At 36.8% G+C, this 24,900-nt stretch overlaps 2 protein-coding genes and 1 long non-coding RNA gene across 5 annotated transcripts in view; 1 reads left to right on the top strand and 2 right to left on the bottom strand.

Moving 5' to 3' along the window:
* SPEF2 (sperm flagellar 2) overlaps positions 1-24,900 on the bottom strand; it is a 173,285-nt gene that overhangs the window by 21,404 nt on the left and 126,981 nt on the right. For 2 of the 3 annotated variants that reach the window (XM_076007964.1, XM_076007966.1), the window contains exons 27-29: positions 24,520-24,648; positions 22,344-22,482; positions 13,299-19,748 (exon numbers count right to left, since the gene is read on the bottom strand). In XM_076007964.1, coding sequence (XP_075864079.1) covers positions 19,388-19,748; positions 22,344-22,482; positions 24,520-24,648 — 629 coding nt within the window. In that variant the 3' untranslated portion in view covers positions 13,299-19,387. Of the gene's footprint in view, positions 1-1,063; positions 1,157-6,645; positions 6,829-7,564; positions 7,672-13,298; positions 19,749-22,343; positions 22,483-24,519; positions 24,649-24,900 lie in introns of those variants that run through there. The other variant, XM_012736419.3, reaches the window with a different exon arrangement.
* LOC142873719 (zinc finger protein 862-like) lies at positions 7,718-13,178 on the bottom strand. Its single transcript, XM_076007967.1, has 5 exons — positions 11,218-13,178; positions 10,878-11,095; positions 10,552-10,760; positions 10,055-10,178; positions 7,718-9,954 (listed from the first exon to the last, which is right to left on the bottom strand). Exons 1-5 carry the CDS (start codon positions 12,229-12,231, stop codon positions 9,603-9,605), a joined length of 1,917 nt encoding a protein of 638 aa, XP_075864082.1. The 5' UTR covers positions 12,232-13,178; the 3' UTR covers positions 7,718-9,602.
* Positions 21,084-24,900, top strand: part of LOC105855450 (uncharacterized) — a 30,030-nt gene continuing 26,213 nt past the window's right edge. Inside the window, exon 1 of the long non-coding RNA XR_012921671.1 lies at positions 21,084-21,263. This is a non-coding gene — a long non-coding RNA (uncharacterized LOC105855450). The remainder of the gene's footprint in view (positions 21,264-24,900) is intronic.

Genomic DNA, 24,900 nt, shown 5'->3' with positions numbered 1-24,900 from the left:
GAGATTTTTAAAAACTTCTGGCTGAAAATGAAAGTACTTTTCACTTGACATGATATTCAAACTACCAGTTTCTCCCCAAGTCTTGAAGAACACGTTTATGTTAATGACTATTTGTTCACAAAATCATAGAGAGACTGTTCAAAAGCTTTATAGGATAATCAATCTCAGTACTCCAGTCGCATGTTAGAAATAAGGAGAACAACTGGCAACTTCATACCTTGGACTTTTTAGGTAACACCCTGACCCCTTCCTCTTACCTTCTCTTCTGTTAGTATCTAGCAGAGGTGCTCAAAAAATATTACCCAATTGAAGGAAAGTGCTCAATTGAAGGTTATTATTGGAATCATGTTCAATTTTGTACTGTGATTGTGAACTACTGGCTGGTTAGAAATTGAACAATCAACATATTATATATAGAGTTTGCTATGAAGTCTAAATCTATGGTTCACTTTTCCTCATATCTTACTGAATGTGGCTGTGTTAGGCCTATTTTTATATCTTAAACATTTACACTAAAGTCAGAGTATCTTTCAGATTTTAAGATCCTGTTTTACAATGTGGCCTCGGGGATAAGGCTAATTAAAATGCTATCAGTAATGATATTGAAAGCAGTGAGCTCTGACGAGCCCTGGGCAGTGCTATATTCAAACCCTTGCTGTGTTAGTCAACATCAAAGAGAAATAGTCAAAAACATATATTGGTAAAATGATAGAATCATACCCTAAGCTTTTAGAATTGGAAGGGTATTTAGAAACAAATGTGTTGAGTAACAACGTAGCTTCTCTGAGAGATGAGAAAAGTGAATTGCAAGAGGCCATGGGAATTGTCTAAGGTCACACAGAGAATTAATAGTAGGGCTCTGTCAAGATTTCAGTCCCTGCTTCCTCTTCAGGGCTTCTGCACACTGTCTCCTTAGTGAACATTAAAGTCTGCACTTTAAGATACAAAAAAGGAACTGAGAGGCAGAGATAAAGTCCAAAGAAAATTCTATAAATAGAAGTTAACACAAAGAAAATGACCAGTGCTATAATGCTATTTTTTTTTTAAAGATTTCGTTCATTACCTCTATGAGATGCTCCTGTCTATTAAATGGCAAGGGTTCAAGAGGATTTTCTGGAATTTTTATATCTTCATCTCCTGTGAACCACAGGCCAGCCTACACAAAAAAATAAAAACAAAAATCATTAAAGTATGTATTATGCAGAGATGTGATCATTCCTCTAAAAACAACAGAGACTGAACCGATCCTGTTCCAGTTTCTACAGCAGTGGTTTCCAAAGTAGGGTGCAGACACCATGGGGGTGTAAGAAAGAAATACTAGAACTTCCATTTACATTACTCTTTATCTCATTCTTTTTTAATTTTTATTTTTACATATTTGATAATGTATGTAATGTATTAGTGCCATAGTACAGTATATAATTTATAAATACAAGTCCACATATTAGAGATGCCAGCTGTATTTTAACTATTGGGGTGTATGATGAAGCTTGGAGGTCATTACTCTAGATCAAGCTTGCATTAGCAGTATTTTGGAAGGGTCTGTGCTCCCATAACAATAGCTCCCATTCCTCATGTCCTATTCATATCCTATCTATTCTTGGAAATTTCTTAGTGCTGGGATATGTTGTTGGTGTTAGAAAAATCTTTTGCTGAGTTACTAAATGACTGGCCTCTTTTATATGACATCCCCCTCTCTCAGTCCATACCTAACACAAATCACCAAATCCTTTTGGATTTGGCAGCTCCCGTTTTGCAATGCCTCTCCTGTCTCTCCCTTCCTTCCATTCCCTCTGCTTCCAAGCCTCATTTCCTCTGTCACAGACCACTCCAGTAACCTCAAGCTTTTTTTGTTTCCAATGTTTCTCTTATTTGCTTCAGCTTTTACTATGCAACCATATGCATTTTCCTCATAATTTTAATGTTGTTATATAATATTCTCTGCTCAGAACCATTTTCTATTCGCACTCATTTAATCACATCATTCCTGCTACTTTAGATGACTTCTATCCTCCTTTCCACCCAGATAAACCTACACATCTTTCCAGATCTGGCTCAAATCATACCTCCCCAGGGAGGCTTTCCTTGATCTCTCTTCTGAACTCCAATTTTACTTGTTTATTCCAAATATTTGGCATTTAGTTAATTCCTTTGGGTGTTGTCAGTCGTGTTTGCTGTTAAACATCAAGTATAAAATCCTTGGGTTTAAAGAATGTATCTTGATAATCTTAACTTATATACAGAGTAAATTCTTCATTTACATAATTATTTTGTACCCAGGTCTTGCTGCCTTACCATTTTTAAGAGTGACAACCTATCCTCAGCACTGCCTACTGCCAAGAGCCATTGGCAGTGACTAACCTGACTCTGTCCTATGCTCTCTGTCTTCCTTCCTTCCAAGAATCACATGTGCTTCAAGAGATGCCTGGAATGACATTGGACAGTTTGTAAGGGTGTGCAGCCCCTAGAGGTGAGGATTGGGTTTTCTTTTAATTTGGAATAAAAGAAATGCTGGTTATGTGGAAGCCTGTGAAGGAGAAGAACCAGAAGAAGCTTAATGCCTAGCATGGTACAAGCTTGAAACATAAGTGACTTCTGCACTAGCCAGGAAGAAATCCTTGCCTGAAGGCTCATCTGTGCAGGGTAAGGACCACCTATATGAGAATAGAGACATGAGGAACATAGGTAGATTGATGCTTTTGACCATGATGGAGTAATAAACAGCAGAATTATCCTACTGTCTTAAACAATAAGAAAAATGGATAACATATATTAAATAGGATTTTCCAGACATTAGACAACAGGCAACACAGGACAGTCATTCTTGAAAGAAGGAAAGTAAATGAGAGGACGTACTAGTATTCCAGCCAGGAGGACCTTTTCAGCCTGCATGGCTAGGAGGGGCTTCCGAGTAGAGCCTGGTGGTACTGCTGATTTAAGAAGTCAAATTTTGTAGTTGAAAGAGTCCATGGCGACTAGAATTTGCAGGGCAGGGTACTAAAGTTGCAAACAGACAGCAAAAGAGCTCTGGAGCTGTGAAGAGGAGGGTCTCCTCAAGTCTTGACTGAGAGCCAATCTGTGGATGTGTATGTGGAAAATACCAGAAGTTGAAGAAAGAGCCACTGGAAAGTAGTAAGGTCAGCAACTCCTGAGATTCACACAGAGCTTGGATTAGTTTGTGTTACCACCACCCAGAGTGGAAGGACATCCGAATACACAGGACATTAGGTAGAGAGCCCCCAGAAGGATATTACTTTAGTTAGTAATGAAGCCAGATTAGCCGTGATGTAACTTTGAAAGGATAAAACTGATTTCAAGTAACATCACTGTGTGCCTGACAATATTTAAAAGGACACAACAAAACTGGGCACTCAATAATATAAAATTCGCATCATCTGTCATCCAATATGAAATTACTAGGCATGCAAAAAAGACAGAAAATATGACCTATAGCCAGAAGAACAACAATACAGAAATAAGACAGATGATAGAATGAATAGACAAGGATGTTAAACAGCTATTCTAAATATATTTCAGTTGTTCAAGGAAATAAAGAAAAACATGCACAAAATGAGGAGAGAAATGAAATATATAATAGAAACCCAACTTAAATGTCTAGGGATAAAAAATACATTTGAAATGAAAAAATTAACTGGATAGTATTAACCACAGACTCAACTCTACAGAAGAAAACATCAGTGAACTTGAAGACAAAGCAATAGAAATGAATGCAAAATACATCATAGAGGAAAAAAAGACAGTAAAAAAATAAACAAAGAATTGGTGACCTGTGGGACAATACTAATAAACAAACATGTAATTCGATTTTTAGAAGGGGGATACAGAAACAATATGTGAAGAGACAATCCTGAAAATTTTCTGAATTTGAAAAAAACTATAAGCCCAAAGTTTCAAAAAGCTCAACAAACCCCAAATAGAGGAAACATGAAAAAAACCAGTGAGGAACACAATAATCAAGTTGCTGAAAACCAGTGATTAAGAGAAAATATTAAAAGAGCTAGAGGAAGAAGAAAAGAAACAAAGATCCCTTCTTCTTCCCCATTTCTCAATCAACTATCAATCCTATGTCCAATCACTACAATGCACAAGATTTTCCATGATCTTTAAAACCAAGGATTCCTTTTAGTGGTTTTCTAAAATATATGATATTTTATTAATTAGAAAACCATTTCAAAGTGTTTTTGCATATAAAAGGGGAAAATTAGAAAGAAAAAAATATTGTTTTCTAAAATATCAACTATAAGAATTCTAGTAACTTGATTGTTAAATGTGAATGTATATATTAAGGAGTTTAAATTGATAAGCAAGGTTTAGCCAACCACATCCTGCCTCACTAGACTATTAAGTGATTTCTCTCTAAAATATGGAAATCATCCTTGTACTTTTGCTAAAACATGGCCAAAGAATTTTAGGTTTTTTACTAAAGAGAATATGTACTGTGTTGTTTAGATCCTAGAACATCTGACTCATTAAGCTTATAATAACATGCATTCTCACTGATAGAAGATGAGTCAATACTTCAACATCAAAGACTTCTACATGAGTGTGACTACACATCCACACATGACAGAGACAGCTGCAGCCCAGCCGGGAGCAAAGGGCCAATAGGCTTTTATGCTGTCATTGCTTAGTCAAGATACACGGTCCAACTGAATTCACAAATACTGTATATTTTTCCATTTTAGAAGCTGGAAGAATCAGCTCACTTTTAAGTGGCTGTTGTGGTGAACTTGCAATTAATCGAAATAAAAAGAAAAACAGACAAAAAGCCCTTTTTGTCTTTTTGAGACAGCCCTTTTCTCCCAGAGAATTTCATTTCAGCAAGACAGTTATGCTATCTTACTGTTCTAATGTGGCATTTTCAACAAATCTTATAAAATTTTGCCCTCAAAGCTATTTTCATCTTCCCCATGAAACAATATTTTGGGGGAGGGGGAGTGGGAAGCTGGCAAGTGTTGGAAATCTGTACAAGGCAGGCAGGATGTTCAAGAGGCCTCTCCAAATGGCCTCAGTGTCCTGGGGCTTTGGAGGAGTGGGAGCTAAGCAGGCAAAGGGAGAGGGCAGAGCTTAGCAATAACTGTTCCCAAGGCATGGCAGGGTTCAAATAAGTATTTCTGAGTTTATATTCAATGCAGCATCCACTTTCTCTAAGAAATTCACACCTTGGTAAAGGAACTTTCTGGTTTTGGCTCAGCACTTTGGTAAATATTGCCAACACCCTTTGTTCTTCTCATGTTTGTGCAAAAGGATGTTCAAATGATATCCTGTGTTAATTGCCACATACAGTAAATAATGAAGGTAAGTAATTTCATAAGTGCCCATCTTTTAAAATCTCAAGTTATCTATGGAAATATAGTACGTTTTGGTCTGCTGATATTGTTTTCAAACAAAACAACCTTAACAAATTATAAATCCAGGACAATGACAGCATTTATAAATTGCTCTACTTGGGAAATAAATATATCAGAGCTCAATCGGCCAAACACCTGTCTTGATCAGCCCTGAAAGAGCCTCATCATTATTCAAGTGTTATTTCCTCTGGCTCAACTGTATCAGGGTGGGAACTTCAGGGCTATCTTAAATAAATAAATAAATAAAAAGCATGGCATCCATTAATTAAGGAAGAAAAGAAAAGCAGGAGGGAAAGAGATCTTTTAGTGATGAAATATATGTGAGATATAGGCACCTATAGAGTATCATCCTGTTTCAAATTTCACTCCTTACGAACATTTCCTCCTTTTGTGTCTACCAGCAAAGGGAAATGGTGAGCAGTAGGATGACTTCAATTAGGAGAAACAAAATAAGTAATTCAGGTTCCTCTCAGTTATGGATTTTTATTCTCACTCCTTTCTTACTCAAACTTCTCAGAAATGAGTTGGCTTTTCTTGTCTTCACTTCCTAAAGACCTTTTCATTTCCTCAACCCTCTGCAATCTGGCTTCTGTATTTACTATTTCACCAAAATTTCTCTGGCAGAGGTCACTAGTTACATCCTACCTGCCAAGTTCAATGGCCAGGTATTATGGTTACTGGATTATCCATCACTTTTCTTGGATGATCTTCATTCATAAATTCAGGAACTGCCATATTATAGTGACTTGCACTTCCTTCTGTATCTGCCATATCAGATTGGACATTTCTATCTGTACTACCACAGACATTTCAAACCCAGCTTGTCAAAAACAATCTCATCATTCACCAGCCTCTCACCCCGAAGACAAAGCCTGCTCTTTTTTCCTGTGTTATTTATCACTGTTCTTGCCACTCCTGGGGAATTAGGTATTGGGCTTATTGAAAGCTTTGCAAATGATTCTTAATGTACAGCCAAAGAAAAGAACTATTGGTTAGGAACTCAGAACAATGAAGTTCATGTGACTTCTTTCAGAGCCATTAGTTCTCCTGGAAGCTCTGACTTTTCCAAATCTTTTCCCTAGAGATAGAAGCCAGATTTCAGCCTGGAGCTTTGACACTGCCTTTGCTGCCTCTGGGTGCCCAGACATGGGCCTCTGAGGTGCTGAGGTGCAAAACACTGGCCTGAAACCTGGCAATGTAGCATCAGCAAGTAATTCACTTCTTAAAGCAACAGTGTTCTGATGCTATTACTGCCCCAGGTGCTGGTAACAACCTGTATATACTGCTCAAAAGTGATGGTGCCCTTCTGCTCCTCATCCACAGCCTTGAACCTGTGCAGTATCTCAAGGAGCTCCTCCTCCAGCGGGATGGGCCAAGGCATTGCAGCTACTAACAGGAATTTCCGCCAGTCAACAAACTCCGAGTTTACTGTTAATAGAGACGTTAATTCCTGTAACTAGAAGAAAAGAGAAAATAGTACTGGAATATTTGTACGACTCTATCTTAAAGCTCTGCTTGCTTAGGTTTTCATAGTAAGAGGTTCAGATGAAAGAAGTAGAATTTTATATTGGGAAATAGAACCAGTTCTGACTTTTGTTCCCTTTTGTGACCTTTGTTCCTCTAACCAATCCATGTCAGATAGTACCTAGAAAGTGCTTCATTTTTTTGCTTCTTTGGCATGCATGCTTTTTGCTTACTGTTACACAATCAGTTTACTCATATGACTCCAGTTAATCTTGTACCTTTTCCACAAAGGAGGGATAAAGATTATATTAATAGCTGTGTCTTTGCAGGGGCTCTACAACCCATGGAGAAATGATCCTTAACCACCTTGTTTTCTGATACATTCTTAAGAAAAAGATTATGATGAAAAGCAAGAACTGCCAGAATCACCTACTAATACTAGTTAGGATCATTCCATCTGGTAGTTATGGATACAAACTCATGGCTGAGCCTCACTGTCTCTATAATGTTTCATTGACTGTTAGATTATCACTCATTCTTAGAATACTGAGCATGTGCATATGCGTCTGAATTTGAAGTTCAGTCATTTTTTTATTCACTCAAATTTCACGGATTGCCTACTACATGTCAGACACTATGCAAGTACTGGTTATTTTAGAACTATTGACTCATTGATCACATTAGAAGAGTGTTCAAATCTTTAAAACCCAAACAAAATGAAAGCTTACTTCAGGTAGGGTAAGGTGCATCCAACTACTAGGAAAGGTGTTGGTTCCAAGGTTCAGGGTCACCAAATCCAGCAAAATATCAGTAAATGCTTTATTTCCTATCATACCTATAACACAATGAAAAATATTTTGTCATTTATATTATATGACAGGGCTTTTTTTTCTTTTGCTAAAATAGAAGAAATCATGGGTATTTGTATAATCACTTTATTCATATTATTTGAAACTGTAAACTTTAGAGAAACAGAAGCCATTTTGAAAACATAAAAATAATAATCAACTTCCTGATGCGCTTTCATTATTGTTTCTCAACTGACTCAAAATACCTTTTTTGGTTTAGTAATAATTTATTTCAGATTGGGAAAAATTGTTAAACGGTAATTAGAGTTTTATTTGATCTTTTACTTAAAATAGCCTGAAGTTTTAAAAATATTACTCTAAGGTTTCCTATATAGAGTAGGGCACAAGAGTAATATATTTTGGTAAATGTGAGATAAAGGTGTTTCAAATGCATACATATCACCACTGCAATCAAGGTAACACATTCATCCTCCTTTTTGCCCTTTAGATCAGAATATATTTGCTTTTGTAGACATAAGGATATATGAATTGTTAAATTACTGGATTGAAAGTACTAATATAATCATCTAATTGGCTCAATATTTCCTAAAAGATCACTAACCGTTTAAATGCTTTCCTCTTATACACTAATCTACTTAACCCTATCTAAAAGAGATATCTACTTTCAAATTGCATGCACATGCATCTAAAAAGAAATAGGAAAACAAAATGAATGAATATGCTTAAAAACATGTCTGGCTAACCCACAAAGCAGAGATACCTTCCAGAGTCAGGAAAGACTCCTAATGTGTATCCAGGTATATTTCACGTCCAGAGTACATAGATATTCTTCTTTGTTTAGAAATAAAAAGAGTGAAACATAGACATAGTATCCCAAAGTTTTCTTTTTACATCTAAGTTTTTAGCATTCCTAAAAGTCCACATGAAGTTTATCATTTCCTCTAACCTCTAGAGAAATGCAATAATCCTTTTATAATGCCAATGTTTCAAGCCAAATATAAAATTTTGATATTTGGAAGATAATTTTCTGGGTAGCACGAACGGGATCTTTCTTTCTTTGATATAATAGGCCATCTAGTAGGCTATTCAGAAATAAATTCTGTATCCTTTTCAATCAAATCTGAGTAACCAATTTTATAGAGATGAAAATATTTTCCAGGTAGTAGAATTTCTAGTAAACTAAGCTTTATAGGATACCATCCTGGTTTTCAGACAGGTTAGACACAAATAAGTCATGTTTCTCAAGATACAATCATAAATAAAGTCTACTGAAACCACGAGTATATTCAAAGTATTTTAAAATTCTGGAAAGTTGCAAATGTTTCCACTGTCTCTAATGGATACAGCATAAAACAAAATGTTGTTAAGAAAATACTTTCAGTTTACATATGAATTTATTATCTCAGGCTCTTAGTATGAAATGTGAAAACTATTTTAATATTTGATCTTGTTACTTAAATGGCCACGGCACGTAGTGATATAATTTCATACCTAATACAATAACATAAATAGATTCTCTTATAAATTTTGTTTATGGATAACAAGAAAAGCTCTCTTTAAATCTGGCCCTAAATTAGTTATCTAATGTAACTATCATTTAGAATTATCTAATAAAAATAGTTAATTGTATGCCAACCTAAGAGAATTCAAACCATAATTATAATCTAGTCACCCTTAGTGATAACTCTCAGAAAGATGACATTAAAATAACCATTGTTTAGAAGCATACAGCTCTATCCAAAGAATGCAAAAGAACATGTGAATACATAAGTAGAGCCAGAAAGTTACAGGAAAATTAATCTTGGAATTTTACTCTGTATGTTTGGAAGATGCCAAATGTCTCTTATGTTTGATGTGAAGACAGGTTAATGTTTTACTTTTAAATTTTAGGTTTTTGAAAATCATTTATTTTATTTTATTGCTATGACCGATAACAATGTCAACATTTGTCACATAACTAATCACTTTCATAATGGCTTTCTGAGTTTGATGAGCAATCTGAATTAGGTCTTGTGTCACCAGTTGAAGATAGTGTTCTTGTATTCCATAAATGAATAGCTTTCCTAGGGTCAAAATTATTAATATCTGGAGAATTCAAATGAATGATCAAGGCATCCGTCATACTTTCATCCTCGATTTTAGCATGCATATGTGACTTGGTCCGTTTCATCTGACTAAAGCCACGTTCTGCTTCAGCTGAACTTGCAGGAAGCGTCAGGACTAGGTCAACTAGTGTCAGGATATTTGGATACTTGTGTAAGTAAATGGAATTTACAAAATCCCAAGTCAATTTTCGAATGTTCTGAAATCTAGGAGGGAAGATGAAAAATGTCAAAGGTTGAGATTTCCAAGCTTTATCCAAATATTTATAAATATCAACTAGTTTCCTCAGCTTGCTTGTTTGCTTACCTGGCATAAATCTCTAATTTCAACATGCCCCATTCAGTGTCCACCTCATTGAGTTTCACATTGGCAGCTTCTAATACTGGTTCATAATGTGCAAGCAGGATAGATACCTCTCTTTCTCCAAATTCTGCAATCAATATACAAGAAAAGTCACATATAAAAGAAACTCATAAAGACAAGCAAAGAATAATAGGTTCAAAATTAGAGGACCAAGAGTGACAGCTCATGTCTATAATCTAAGGGCTTTGAGAGACTGATGCAGGAGGATTGCTTGAGGTCAAGAGATTGAGCCCAGCCTGGGCAACATAGCAAGACCCTATCTCTACAAAAACATTTACAAACTAGCTAGGCATGGTGGTGTGCACCTGTAGTCCCAGCTATTCAGGAGGCTGAGGCAGAAGCATCATTTGAGCCCAGCCTGGCCAACAGAATGAGACCCTGTCTCTGAAAAAAATTTTAAAAATAAAAAAAAATAGACAATATCAGTGTATATAGGTTACCTTGATTTATCTTTGTGGGCCACAACTTAAAGCTTCCAATCATGGTGGCCCTCATCACATCTTGGCTGGCATCTCTGAAACAGCCTTGCAGCCTCTTGATAAGACATGTTAAAACCATGCGTCTCATGGCAGAAATGTTTTCTTTACCTCTGAGGCAGTTACCATGAAAATATGTGACTGGATTCACCCTGCGTTCTTTTGGCCCTGGTCTGGGAGGAAAAAAAAATTGTCCAAGTAAAGAATTAAATGAAAAAGCATTTGGCTTAAATAAATCCCTAAGTCAAACTGTCTGATTTGACAGACCTCAGATCACCTTGACCTCTCACCTTGTTTGATACATTTGGAGCATTTCCAGTGTTGACTCTAAGGTGGAAAATATATCAGCAATTGAGGAATTTCTGTTCTGACTGACACGGGACAGAATACTAAGGACATTAATGACATCCATCAAAAAGTGGGCAAATTTAACAATGTTGGCTTGGAGAAGGGATTCTAGAAGGTCTTTGGCTTTCTGTTGACTGCTGTCACTTTTGCCTTTGCTTGCCTATAAAACAGGTTGGGAATATGGTGGTTATCTTTCTCAAAATTATTATTCCAAGAAACTAAAAAAAGTATTTCCTGTTATTCTGACAAAGTAAAATAATACGGTATTTCAAAATTACTTACTGAACGCAGTTGCTGGACAATTGCGGGATATCCCTTGAGAAAGTCCTGGAGGGCTGTGTGTAATCCGTGAAGCCACCTCCTGCCTCCTATTTGAGAAGGCATCACAGGTCGAAGGTGAAGGTCTTTGAAAGCAGTTATCAGAGAATTCTTATGAAGAGGAGAATTGTGATAGAAGTGATAAATGCTGTGAAGAAGGTCTTTGACATCGTTGTACAGTGGAACGCTCTGAAACACCACCTTGTAAGACAATTCAAGGTGATGTGCAAAGCAATGTACAGTCTGCACACATGGCTGAATTTCTCTTAAAAGCAGGGCTATGCTGTTGTTCTCTCCCTCTATGCCAGGGGTGCCATCACTTCCAAAACCAACCAGTTTCTTTGCCCACTCTTGGCTCGACAGCCTAAGTTGAAGATTTATCTCTAGAGTTTTCTCAATGGCATTTTTTATTGCCAGAGGATCTTTCCTTTGTACTGTCTGTACCCCAACAATTTGACAATGCACTTTTCCTGCATGTGCAAACTGCACATAGACAATTTTGGCTTCCTTGATTAAACTGTCTATAATTCCATCACTGATGACAGAGAAAAATTTACTTTTCTCTAGTTTCTCTCTTAGATGTTTCCGTTCTACTTCAGCAATAAAATATGTAAATATTCTTGCTGATTTGTTAGTTCTGAATACTGGGCCAATATCAATGCCCTTCATATCATCCAATTTGCACATCCAAATAAAATCTTTGAGGGGACGTCCAGTCTTGGCAATAGCATGGCATGATCTGAATAAGTTCTCTACTCTCCCAAGGGTGACTTTGCTCATGGTCCTCACCATGAGGTTGGTGGTGGCTCTATTCACTGGAGAACCACTTGTTGCTTCCATTAATGAAGCCTTGGCATGAGCCTCGCTGAGATGATGTGCGTTGAGAAATTCAGTCCTAAAGTTGTCCGTGCCATAAGAAAAACTCAACTGACTTCCCCCCGACTTCACTCCATGCTTACGACACAGGGCACAGAACATAAGATTTAATAACTCATCATATACAAGCCAAGGATATTTTTTTAGCCAAATTTTCAAAAATCGATGATTTCTCTCTGGGAGGTAATGGTCAAGCTTCCGTGGCCTTTTCTGCTTTCCAGGGACTTGACTCACATCCTCCGGAGGATCCCTGCCTTTAAAATAACTCCATGTTGTTATTTTAAGTAATCATAAGGTCTTAACCTCTGCCCGCCCCCCATGTTGGCTCATTTTTGGAAAAATTATATTGATGCTTATTACTTACTTACCAGGCATTCTGCTAAGCGCTTTAACTGGTTTATATCAGTCAATCCTCACAATCCATAATCCCTATGTTATAGTTAAGAAAATGGACCAACTATTAGTATCACCATTTTATGGATAAGAAAATTGGGGCACAGAGAGGTTAGTTAGTGTGTCCAATGTTGTAGTGCTCATAAGTGAGTGGTGGAGCTGAAATTCACCAATAGGCTCCGCAGTCCCCATGTTTAAACACTTCACTGTTATGAGTTTCCTGTATGGGGGAAGGGGTGCTGTGGTCTTCTTCACTATAGAATCCATTTCCACGTCCATAAGAGGGACACTGATTTTACCGAAATGTCCTTCCCATGGCAATAAAAAGGAATAATAGGGCATGCATGGTAGTGCATCTGTGAGATCTGGCTTGAACACGTCTCTTCTCCTGCCTGAGTCCTACCTTCTCTGGCAATGGTACAGCAAACTTGTTAATTTACAAAAAGGGTGTCAGGCTTTGAAACCCTTTCCAGGTGGTTTCATAAAGGAGCTGTGCTTCATGCCTCACCTTTTTCTTTCCCTAAAGATCTCATTTTTGACACACATTTGATTATTTTTCAGAGAGGAGAACCTATATTTAGCTGAAGAGAAGCATTAAGAAAATAAAAATTACACACAACAAAATTCTGAAATACCAGTTTCTCCCTGAAGGTAGAGAACCTAGACCACATATATGTGTCCCTTCTGCAAATTCTTTGATACTATTTTTTTTTTTATTTTTTTTTTATTTTTTTTTATTTTTTTGAGACAGAGTCTCACTTTGTTGTCCAGGCTAGAGTGAGTGCCGTGGCGTCAGCCTAGCTCACAGCAACCTCAAACTCCTGGGCTCAAGCGATCCTCCTGCCTCAGCCTCCCGAGTAGCTGGGACTACAGGCATGCGCCACCATGCCCGGCTACTTTTTTTTAATATATATATATATATCAGTTGGCCAATTAATTTCTTTCTATTTATAGTAGAGACGGGGTCTCGCTCTTGCTCAGGCTGGTTTTGAACTCCTGACCTTGAGCAATCCGCCCGCCTCGGCCTCCCAAGAGCTAGGATTACAGGCGTGAGCCACAGCGCCCGGCCATCTTTGATACTATTAATGATTAGATTATATTGTTTTATTTATCATATAATGAATAAATTGAATATGGATTTGAATATTATATTAAAATATCTCATGCTGACATACACTCCATCTTTTTGGTTCAATGCTTTATGGTTCTAGGCTTTGACCTCTCAATTGGATTTTAAATTTTTCTGATAGAACTATACTTACTTCTTTTGTGCCTTATAACATCTAGCTGAATGCTAAGCACTTGGTAGGTGTTTAAGAAAATAAATCTCCTTTCTTCACTGACTTTTATCATCTCCTATCTCTTAATCATTTTTAATTGAAAACCTTTGACATTAGTTGATGTACTTCTCTGCCTTTCATAACTTATTTTTATTTCACGTCTACTTTGCCTTTTAATAAGTTTTTTTGCAGTTGTTAAAATGGACCCTCATTTTTTAGATTCTAAATATTACTGTATTGAATTTAAAATTAGTCTCTTTGTAGTTGACAGCTACTTTCTTTATTTTCTTACCTAAGCATTGGGCAGTCTTTCACTCTAGGCCTGTAACACCATGCCTGGAGCCTGCTCTACACACATAAATGTTGGCAAATAAATGAATGAATAGATGAAAAAATAAGCCTCTTGTTGTTAAAGGAAAGGGTTTTAACTTTCAATACTGATTTTTCTAGCTTTTATGTTTTCAGTTTTGTGGGTAGATTTTCCAGAAGATGTTATGTTGAATTCTGAGCATATTCTATTCTTTCATTTATCTAATGTCAGTTTTCTGGCTTCATGAGACTACCTGTATGTTTCATCCTGAAGACACATTTGAAACTCTGACTATAAACAGCTTTAATAGGATCAAAGTATTCTAGATTCACTATTGCTTTTCTGTGATCTGAGTCTGATGTAGTCAAGGACTTCACCCACTCAGAGAGCAGTAGGGGATTTGGGGGTACACACTCCTCTTTGCTGTGATCTCTGGGGGTTTGCCACCTGGTGTGATAGTTCTTTCAATAGTATCCATTCTTCTATATCATCCCTTTTCTAAGAAATCTTTCTGTATTTCTTGATTTGGGTAAATGTTAGACTAAGCAGTTTTCAGATCAAAATATTCACCTGCAAATATCACATTTTTATAATCTTTTGAGACACTAAGCCTGGAAAAACCCACAGAACCTTTTAGTTATCCCTTTCAAGCAACCACCGAGGTGCCCTTTCTCCTGCCTCGTGGTTTCCGGAGGCTTTGTAGAGAGACTGGCAATGTCTGCTACTCACACAGACATAGTCTCTTTCCCTCCCCGATCCATTCTCCATGACAGTGGGCTCTAAACACCGTTAATAATCCTCTCTTACGTGCGGCTTGGGGCTTCACTACCTGACCACAAGCTCTTTGTGGTCTCACCTCCTGCCCCTTGTCCCAGCTGTTTGCTGTTCCCTAAATATGTTATGCAATTTCAGAATCTCCACAGTTGTCCCATTTTCCTCTTTGCCTGGAATATCCGTCCCTTGTTTCTCTTCCTGGAAGGTTCAGTTTCAAAAGCCTCTGGGCTAACTCCCATGGTGACTCATATAGGTAGGATAGCTACTCTCCTTCCTTAGAACTCGTGGAAAACCCATGTAGCTGTATGATCTAGCTTAGCCATGATAGCCCAGCATTCTGAATTTGTCCCCTCTTGTTTCTGAGATCAGTAATTAAAGAAGGATCTCCAAGAGGGGTTCAAAGGAGGGGCCCTTCTCAGTTTTTAAAACAATGTTACAGACCTTGCACAACTAAATGCTGCCTGTTTTGAAGAAAAAGTGAGGGTGTAGAATTTGCTGGACTGTGTTCTCTTCAAATAGCTTCTCAGCAGAAGCCAAAATAAACGTGAACTGATCTCTACAGGCATTACATGGAGTCCAGTGGGCTTACAAGAAAAAAGAGTTCTTTAAGTGGGGACAAAGGAACATTGCTGAAGTGTTCTAATTTCAATAGACTACAGATTGCTTCCATTGGAGAAAGGCTATCTTCCTGATGTACTTGGCACTTGATGTTTGGAGACAAGATGTACCTGCCCGGAGCTTACTGTACAAAATGAGTGGTTTTTGCTTTGTATGCTTATAGTCCCCAGGGAGCCATAATACTTCACAGTCTAATTCTACCAGGGGGTAAACTTTTTTTGGAAGTACTCTGGGGTAATATTGCAGGTATCTATTAGGATATTTGCACCTTCAGGACACTAAGATAATATTTTGGATAATAATGAGATAGTTTGTGTCAATACTGTATAATATTATGTATTATATACTAATATGACACTTAATTATATAAGCAAATCATAATGGCTTATAGTATCCTTAAAGTGTGCATTCTATGTGCTATATCCTTTCTAAGTATTTGACATATATTAATTACTTTAATCTTCATAACAACCTGATGAAGTAAGTATCATCATTATCACCATTTTGCAGGTGAGGAAAATAAGGCACAGAGAAATCAAATAACTTGCCAAAGATGATATGACAATCATTTGGTAAGAGGTAAACTTGAAAAAGAGTTGTCTGATTCCAGCCATCCCATCATAGGTTGAGGTGGATAATAAGTGAATTAATATATGGAAATACTAGCACAGGGCCTGACACATAGTAACAATGCCAAATTGTCTATAATTATAATTCAGAAAATATTCACTAAACCATACTCTGTACTGGGAGTATGTTCATGGGAATGATTCCAAGGACAGTCAATGGAAAGAATGGTTCAACTGATTCACTGATTGTCTCTTACTCAAGCTGCTCCTATGATTCTAAAGTATGGATTTGCTAAAAGATCTTAATGTGAGCCTAATAACGTGACTATTACATGCAAATATGTATACTTTTTTCCTACAAAAAAATCCATCTGTTTTAATATATTTTAGCAAACTTGAAAGTTGCATCTTAGATATCATGGGTTACATGGGCATATATTAAATAATATAAGAAAATGTTCATATTTCTTGGCTTAGAAATAACAACAACTTTCAGGTTAAACAGGAAGTTATGCAGGATCACACATTTAGAAATGTACCACATTCAGCCAGTAGCTCCATACTTTCAAACCTGTTAGCACTTCAACTAAGATTATCTTTTGAAATTGTAGAGTTCTAGGGTAAAGACAATGGAAAAAATTATAAAAGATTGCCTTCCAGTTCTTGAAAAGGATACAACAAACGACTTTGTTCAAAATATGCTGGGGTGTATATCATTTAAACAATTGTTTTTTAAGTGAACAGAAATTGCAGAACTGAGGAAGAAAGACTAAAGCCAGAGGATATTTTGTGGGGCCAAAAGAGAAGGAAAGAAGGGGTGAATGGTAATTATTGGGTTTCTTAGGGAAGGGAAAATATCTGCAGCCTGACTTCAAGGGTATCAGTAGAGAACCTCCAATTCTGTGACTCTGATATGCAGAACATGGAATATTACTTTTCCCTTTCCTTTTAATATAGCAAAAATAGTAACAATGAACATTACTTCTACTGATAAAATACCCAACACTGTGATAAGTATTTTACATATACATAAAAAGCAACCTATGCAGTATATATTTTTTCAAATGCTATAATTGAGCTAATGAAGATTTAAACTGTTGGTACACAGCCCATAACATTTTGAATCAACAAAATCCCCAAATCCCACAGTATTATACAGCTTTGTAAATTCTGTGGTAATTCCAACTGTGATTCTTACATTTGGGTTAATTCTCCAGCCTGGGTGGGACAGGCGGTTCCTCAGCTAGAGAAGACCTTCTCTTTCGTTTGCCTAGAAGCCATGATCATTTCCTGAACACCCATACTCCCATACTCATGCCTCATGTCTACAGGTTTTCTAGCAGCTAATCCCTGACTTTAAATATCCTTGGTATCCTTGCCACCAAGTCACTCTTTACCACCTTCAATTTCTCCCTCCAAGGTATTACTCTACAAACTTTTCCCTGACCCACCTCACTGCACACTGATTCTCCTCTGCATTGCATTCTGAGCACTTTTATAATGTTCATATTGTGTCCTAGAAATAACCCAGATAGTTGTTTGTATTTTCTCCTTTGCTTGCTTTTTCAAACTACACTCTAAGTTCCCTAGGGCAAGTGGTTTTCTTTTACTCTGTTTTTTCTTTTTTTAGCATAACTGTTTCTCTCCTTTTCTCCCTCCCTCTCTGTCTTTCTTCACCCTCCCTTGCTATTAATATTTCTACAATAGTCTGAAAACTGTCTTACTCTACTATATTCTGAAAACAGACAAATGTATCTGTTGACATCTTTTTGTCCCAAGGGTTTCCTGAGTTAATTTTCTAAGACATACACATGCCAAATTACAGCTGCTATTTGTTATTTATTTTTAAACTTCTAGTGGAAATGTGAGCTCTAGTTTTGAGGATGGATCCAACAAGGTATTACCATTATCATCATGGATACTAGGGTCCCTTCTAAAAAGGATTATAAGTGACTGATAATTTTCCAAAATCCACTTCCACCTACTCAAATGTCCCTAACTGCTTTAGTTTTTATCTACTAATTGAGTGATTTACTCCCAGTCACCATACTGTAGGATTAAAGCAAATCATATTTCATGTGCAGAATCTTTTCACACATACTTTTTTATTTTATATGTAAAAAATAGCATGGATAAAATGAAGAGCAAAAGCTACTTTGAAGAGGGAAGTGTGTAATAAAAGGGCATCGTGAAACTCACACAATGGAGAAGAGGAAGCACAGTGCTGACTGCAGAGCTGAAGGATTTCATGGGCTGACTTTATAAAGTTGGTCTTTTTTTCACCTGCTGATGGCCACATTTCTTTCATGCTCATATGCTGCCAAACAGAGTCAATGTCCATCCAAAACCGCAGTGTGTGCTTTTATACCTTGGAAATGTGAAGCCTACTCAAGCTGATTTGATGAGCTGACACATGCTGGCACTAGGGTTCACTTAGGCACACATATACACACCTATTTCACCTGTTGGCTTGGTAAGAAAGACTTCGGACTTAAGAATAGAGTAATTCTCTTTTTACTAATGATATTTGATGTGAATTTCTGGAAATACTGGACTTTAAAAAAAAGCGACATTGTGTTAAGTTGACTAGTCTCTAGGGAAAAGTAATGATTTCCCAGTAAGTAGGATATGTAGGAAGATAAAATAAACCTGTTTGTGAAAGGCAACTTAGTTCAGTGAGAAGGGGCAAGAACTTTGGATTTGCAGAGTTCTGATGATGTATGACCACAGGCAAATTGCTCAAGTGCTCTGCGACTCAGTGTCTAAACCTATAAAGTAGAGATGATAATCCTACGTGATCTGTCCAAATAACTTGTGCTATAATTAGTGGATATTGAAGAATATCTAGAAGTAGGAAGAGCCTGTGCAGATGCCATAGAGCTATGATGATAAAATGTGAAGGAATTAAAAAATATGTATGTGGAAAACATGTACACATAATGTGCACAAATTGATCAATCAATTAAGCAAATATTTGTTACCAGTTTATTTGGTTTTGCTTATGGTCTAGGAAGCATTGAGGCGGAAAAACAAATATAAAAGAGAACTTCTCTATTCTCTGGTCTCCATTCACAGACTAATGGAGGAGACAGAAACACACACTCATAATCCCAACACAAAAGCTAAACTAGAAGTATACACAAAGGCGGTCAACTGCCAGATGTTGTAATACTCAAATTTACCAAATATCCAGCAAGAGAGGATAAGAATGGAGAATTACCATGAGTGAGGATCAACGCACTGGTCAAGTATTAGTCACTGTTATTCTCTTGTTTGTTTAAGGCCTATGTTGTATGAAGCAAATATTCGATAAACTAGAACAAAGCAAGGGCTCGTTTTAGTGTTACACAATCCCATAGAGCTGATTTTATCTGTGGGAAAGTGACTTCCATCCTGGTTAATCTTAACCTTTTTGTTCTCTTCTCACGATAATTATTTTTCCTACCTTTAGGCGCCATATCTAAGAACTGATCTCGAAGATTGTCAAGCTGTTCGATGGTCAGGGTGCCATTTTCCTCCTTTTCTACAGGTGGAGGACGTACTGGTGGGGGAGGATCTGCGAAGACTTTTATATCTCCATTAATGAAGAAGTCTTCTTGGCTTAAATAAAGTTCATTCTGAATTTTTGTAGATGTTTCAATGTGATAGCGAGCTACTTCAGTTAATTTTTCTATGCTGAAAGTGGTAAAATGAATAAAGTTATCCTTAATAAAGATACTATTAGATCACAGTGTCTGCTTACAAGACATACACACAAAAGTGAAAACATTATATAGATAAGTTAGATAATTCCATTAGCATGTTTAAAAACTGCGACTTCTCAAATCTATTTTGTAAAAAGGCAAGGTATTAAATAAATGCATATTAAAAACAAAAGACTTGCTTATTATACTGCTAATAGCTACACAATTTATACAAAGCCAAACAAAAAGAGAATCTATTAAATATGGTTTTTATTAGTATTAGAACATATTTCATTATATAAGTAAGATTATATCAAGGATTATATTTCATTCTAAGTATAAACCAGAATAAGAATATATGGCACGATACCCTGTAAAATATGACTGTTAGAATAATACATTTATTTGGAATCAAGATGAATTAAAAGTGAATCAAATGCAATAATGCATTTCTATTATAAAGAGTGTTTTTCTCTAACTTTATGTTATCTAAGACACAGTTGTCAGAATAGCCTCTGATGCATATATTCCATTGAAATTCCTTTGCTTTCTTTGCCAACGATAACAATTCCTAGCTAGATCATGTGGCTACAAGCAACAACAGTTAGGAACCACCCCAGTGCAGTGGCTCAGGAGCCGAGCTCTTATTCTAGGGCATTCTTTAGCCACAGGTCCTGGGATAATTTACCTAAGCTCTCTGAATTTCCCTATCTTTGCAATGGAGCCAATAAAATGTTGCTCTCTACCTTATGGTTGTTAATGTGAAATCAAATGAGGCATGGATTTAAACTTTACTGGGGATATATTTATAGTTCATGGCCTAATTAAAGGTCATTTTAAAGGCCGGACAAGTTTTATACATGAATAAGCACATTATCACTGTATTAAAGAAAGGATATTGTTTATATCCTACAATGAAAGATTGAACATCACAGGAAAATTCATATTTAGTCTACTTGTATATAACTCAGACACCCCAAATATAGCATATACTGAAAATTTAAAAAATACTATTAGTTGCTGTCTTTTCAAAAGACATCCTTGAATCCAACCCTGGAATGCTGTCTTTGTGAGTGTCCACATAGTATATACTAGCCAATTAGTTTATGCTTTAGGGTTTTTGGGTGGTGGGGGACCAAGAAGAAGGGCACTGAGTTTATAAGTGAGGAGGGATTCCAGAGACAGACTGACACCCAGCCTTAACCAGGATATCAAAATGGATTCGCGCCACCTAGTGGAAGGTTAAAATAAAAAGCAGGACTTGAAGCTGAAAGGAATCTAATTGCTTTTTTCCTACTCCTCACCCCGCCCCATTATGACATTTCTAGGTTTTAACTTCCGTGGTCACAATTCCCCACAGCATCTGAGCTTTAGAAGGCATAGATACATATACAATATAAATCTGAGAAATACGAGTACATCTGATAAAAATAATATGCATTTACACTTGATGGCCACATGGATGGGAGCCATGAATCCTAGGAATGAAGAAGATACACTTTCATTCGTAAGTGGGGGTCAGAGAACAGAACTGATTATTGCTCTTTGATGCTGATGAGTTATCCATTTGTAAAATTATTTTAAGCATTACTGGGTAAGATTACCAGACTGAGATATGTTTCTGTTTGTATTTTTATTTGTTTGTTTATTTTTAAACACAGAATAGTAATTCTAAACGACTAGGCTGAAGATTTTACAAAGGGAACTTTCATTATAAGACAAGGACCAGAGAAAACAAACTATAACAACTGTTTTTAGATGACAATTGTTGCTTCTGAGAATACCTGCCATTTGAATCCTATTTACTTAGCAACTTCTGAATTTTCAGTAAATGTTTATTGGAAACTGTAGTGCATCACAGTATGCAGATCTAGTAGAAATCTCTGAAATAGCCTGGCTGGAGTGTTTCCTTGTATAGATGAAGCCAGCAAGGCCCAAAACAATCAAGCATACTACTAATTTGTGGATAATGTGGGACACCTGGTTCGGACTATCATGTCTCCTGACTCTCAGATGAGGACTATTTCCATTTTGCTGAGCTACCTTTTCTCTCCTTGTAGAGGAAAACTAAGAGGATGAGACTCACTAGCAATGAGAATCTGAAAAACCTTTGGAAATCAACAGAAAAGTAGAACTGGGTATTGTCTTTATAGCAGAATCAGCCTAACAGTAAAACATTCCAGTGAATGACTTTTTAATCTCCCATTAATTGGTTCTAACTAATAATAAGTCTGGCATTAGAAAGATCTGGAGCATTATTTTACTTCTGAAAAATATTTCAAAATTATGTATAATCTTACCTTGTAAACTAAGGTTCTCATTAAGCAGTGTGAAAACTCAACTCATAAATAATGTACAAAACTGGATCTTGCAATAGAACCCTTTGATACATGATTTACTATTTGAAGAGTCCATACGAATGTGATAGTAAAGCTAACTTTATGTGTTTATACATGTGATTTCCTAAAAGGTCAAAATTTATATTTGTAAATGTAATTTAAATTTGTAAACACCTTGAAAATCTATGTCAATGTTGGCACTCAAGAATTAACAAAGTGTATTTTTAGAAAGCCATGCAGTACTTTACCTGGCCATTTCATTCAAATATCTTTCACCAAGCCATTTTTCCAAGAGTTTATATACATTGACCACCTTTGTTACTAAATCTTCAAGGACAGCCAATGCTTTTGCCTTTATCAGTTCAAGTCGAAACTGTGTGGCTTTCTCTAAAAAGAGAAATAGGGGTTCTTTAATGTATATGTACATGACTTTTCTAATGAATAGATTCACTTTTAAACCACTCGTGTTTCAATTTTTTGTTTTAGGTGTATGTTTAATATATACCACTATGGATAAAGTACTGTCATATCCATCTCATTAAGAAACAAAATGTAATGTACGATAGAGTCACTTGAAAAATTATCTAAACCACAATTATAATTGAGCTTTACATTTACTGCACTTTATAGCAATATACTTTTTGATAAATGACATGTGACAACACACAGATATTTTCTGAAATTCAGAAAGGGAGGGAGGGACAAAGTCTCTTGTTCATCTCCCTACTTTAGAACCTTGGGGTCACAATGTCCTTGTATTTCTCAGCATTGCTAAAATGGGCAAAACCAGTATGTCCCCAGGCCTGTTGTTCCTGGCACTTTTTATCTCCAAAATATCTTTCCAGCCTCTTTTCTTTGCTTTTTCCATTGCCACTGTCCCAGTTTGGACAGTGATTATCTCTCACCTAAACTGTTGCAATAGCCTCAACCCTGCTTTTTCTAACTTTCTTTCCCCACCTCAAATCCAAATCCACCTCCACACTATCCAGAGTAATCTGTCTCACCTGCGGAGGGGATCGCATCACTCTTCTCTCAGAATTTTCCACTAGCTCCCAGTTGCCATAAGGGAAAAATCTAACTTTCATGGCAGGGCCTATATGCCCTTCCATGGTCTAGCTTCCCCATCTTCCAAGTCATTCCTTCCCAGAACATGCCTCATACTCCTGAGCTGCTCAGCACAGGCCACCAAATATGCTCCTCCTCCATCTCGGTGTGGCTCATCCTTCTCTCCATTCCTGCCCCTATTTGTCCCTTGGGAAAACTCTCCACATTCTCCAGTTCAGCTCAATCATTAGATCCACCATTAAGTCTTTGCTGCCTCCCCCCCCCCCATCCCCTTTGTCCCATATGCCTATTGACAGTATCACTACATAGTGTAAGTGATTGCTTGCATTTCTCTTTCTCTAGATTGGTATTGTGTTTTTATATCTATCTATCTATCTCTATATATATTTGTACATATATGTACAAGCAACTATCACAGGACTAGGCACATAGTAAAAACTCAACAAACATTGATTATATGAATGAATGAACTGAAAGATGAAGTATACTGAAAACCACTGAAATCAGATATAGGGACAGGCAATAGAGGAGAAGCATATGTCCTGACTCTCCTGATGCCATGCCTGTGTTCAACTCCCTTCAGGCATTACTGTTGGGATTACAGAAGCAGGTGGTAGCAGGATGGGGGGGGGGGGAAGGAGAGAAGCAAGGGATAAAAAGCATCCTTAATAGTTAATGGTCATTGAGTGGTTAACTGTGTCTCAGCTTACGCCATGCTGCATGTTTATGGTCTTATCATCTAGTATTTTACCATGGTTCTCTTCCATAGGATATGTTTGCTCAGTTTTCTGATATTTTCAAATTTAATTTTGAGTTGTATCATAAGGCAATTAGAAGAACCATAAGAAGAATACATATTGCAAAGGCATTGCTGTCTAGAGAGAAGAAGGCCTTTGAACATCATAGATACGTGACTGGCTCTTCTATGGCCTCTGCTTTCAAGAACTCACTTTCAGGGCCTGTTACCCTTAATCAGGATTTATGTTCCTAATGAGAGGCCTAAATGATTCTTATTTTAACATAAAATCACACCAACTTTCAAACACACGTTTCTATTTTTTGTGATTTTAATTACCACCATTGCTCTTCTTACCCTTTCCCAAATTCTTTTTGTTTCTTTTTAGATCCCACAGACAGTTAAGACTGATTAGGTGAGGCCAAAACATCTGACTCATCCAACAGTAAAATCTAGTCCTCATATGGTCAAATGAAAACAGCCAGTTGAATGTTTTGCTTTTAATCGGTTTGTCGTATGTTCTTACAGACAGTCCGAGGCAATTGATGGGCCAGTTGTGGACTGTCTGCGTATGGGTCTACTTTCTACTAAAAAGCATCTTCTAAGTCGTTTCTAATTGCTACCTTCAAATTGCAGGGCAGCAAGGTGTTCTTCTTTTATTTTGAGCCTCAGTTCATTTTTCTTTTCAACTTCGGCGATTTCCTCTGCTGTTACTATCACAGGAGCAACTTCTGCCGTAGGTGATGATTTACCTGAAAGGACGATGAAGCATGCTGAGTAAACCACCAGCATACAAGTGTATACAGGACTCGGACAAAAATGAGTACAAAGCAAAATCTGCAGAGCTAAAAACTTCTAGTGATTTGGAAATGAGAAACTTTAGTCTTCTTGGTGTGAGTGATGGAATATTGATATTTCTTCCTTGAGAATTCTCTGTCTGGCGTCTGGGTTGGACTCCTATAAAAACACCCCATTTGTGTGGCATTATGAAAAATGAGGTTGTA

This window comes from Microcebus murinus, chromosome 11 (assembly GCF_040939455.1).
Source record: "Microcebus murinus isolate Inina chromosome 11, M.murinus_Inina_mat1.0, whole genome shotgun sequence".
Classification (NCBI taxonomy): domain Eukaryota; kingdom Metazoa; phylum Chordata; class Mammalia; order Primates; family Cheirogaleidae; genus Microcebus; species Microcebus murinus.
This window is presented reverse-complemented; position numbering and strand designations above follow the sequence as displayed.

Coding starts and splice junctions, on each gene's coding strand:
- LOC142873719 (XM_076007967.1), bottom strand. CDS start 12,231: ATGTTCTGTGCCCTGTGTCGTAAGCATGGAGTGAAGTCGGGGGGAAGT. Junction 10,761..10,877: donor CTCCAAATGTATCAAACAAG/GTGAGAGGTCAA, acceptor TTTTCCTCCCAG/ACCAGGGCCAAAAGAACGCA. Junction 9,955..10,054: donor AAATTAGAGATTTATGCCAG/GTAAGCAAACAA, acceptor CTTCCCTCCTAG/ATTTCAGAACATTCGAAAAT.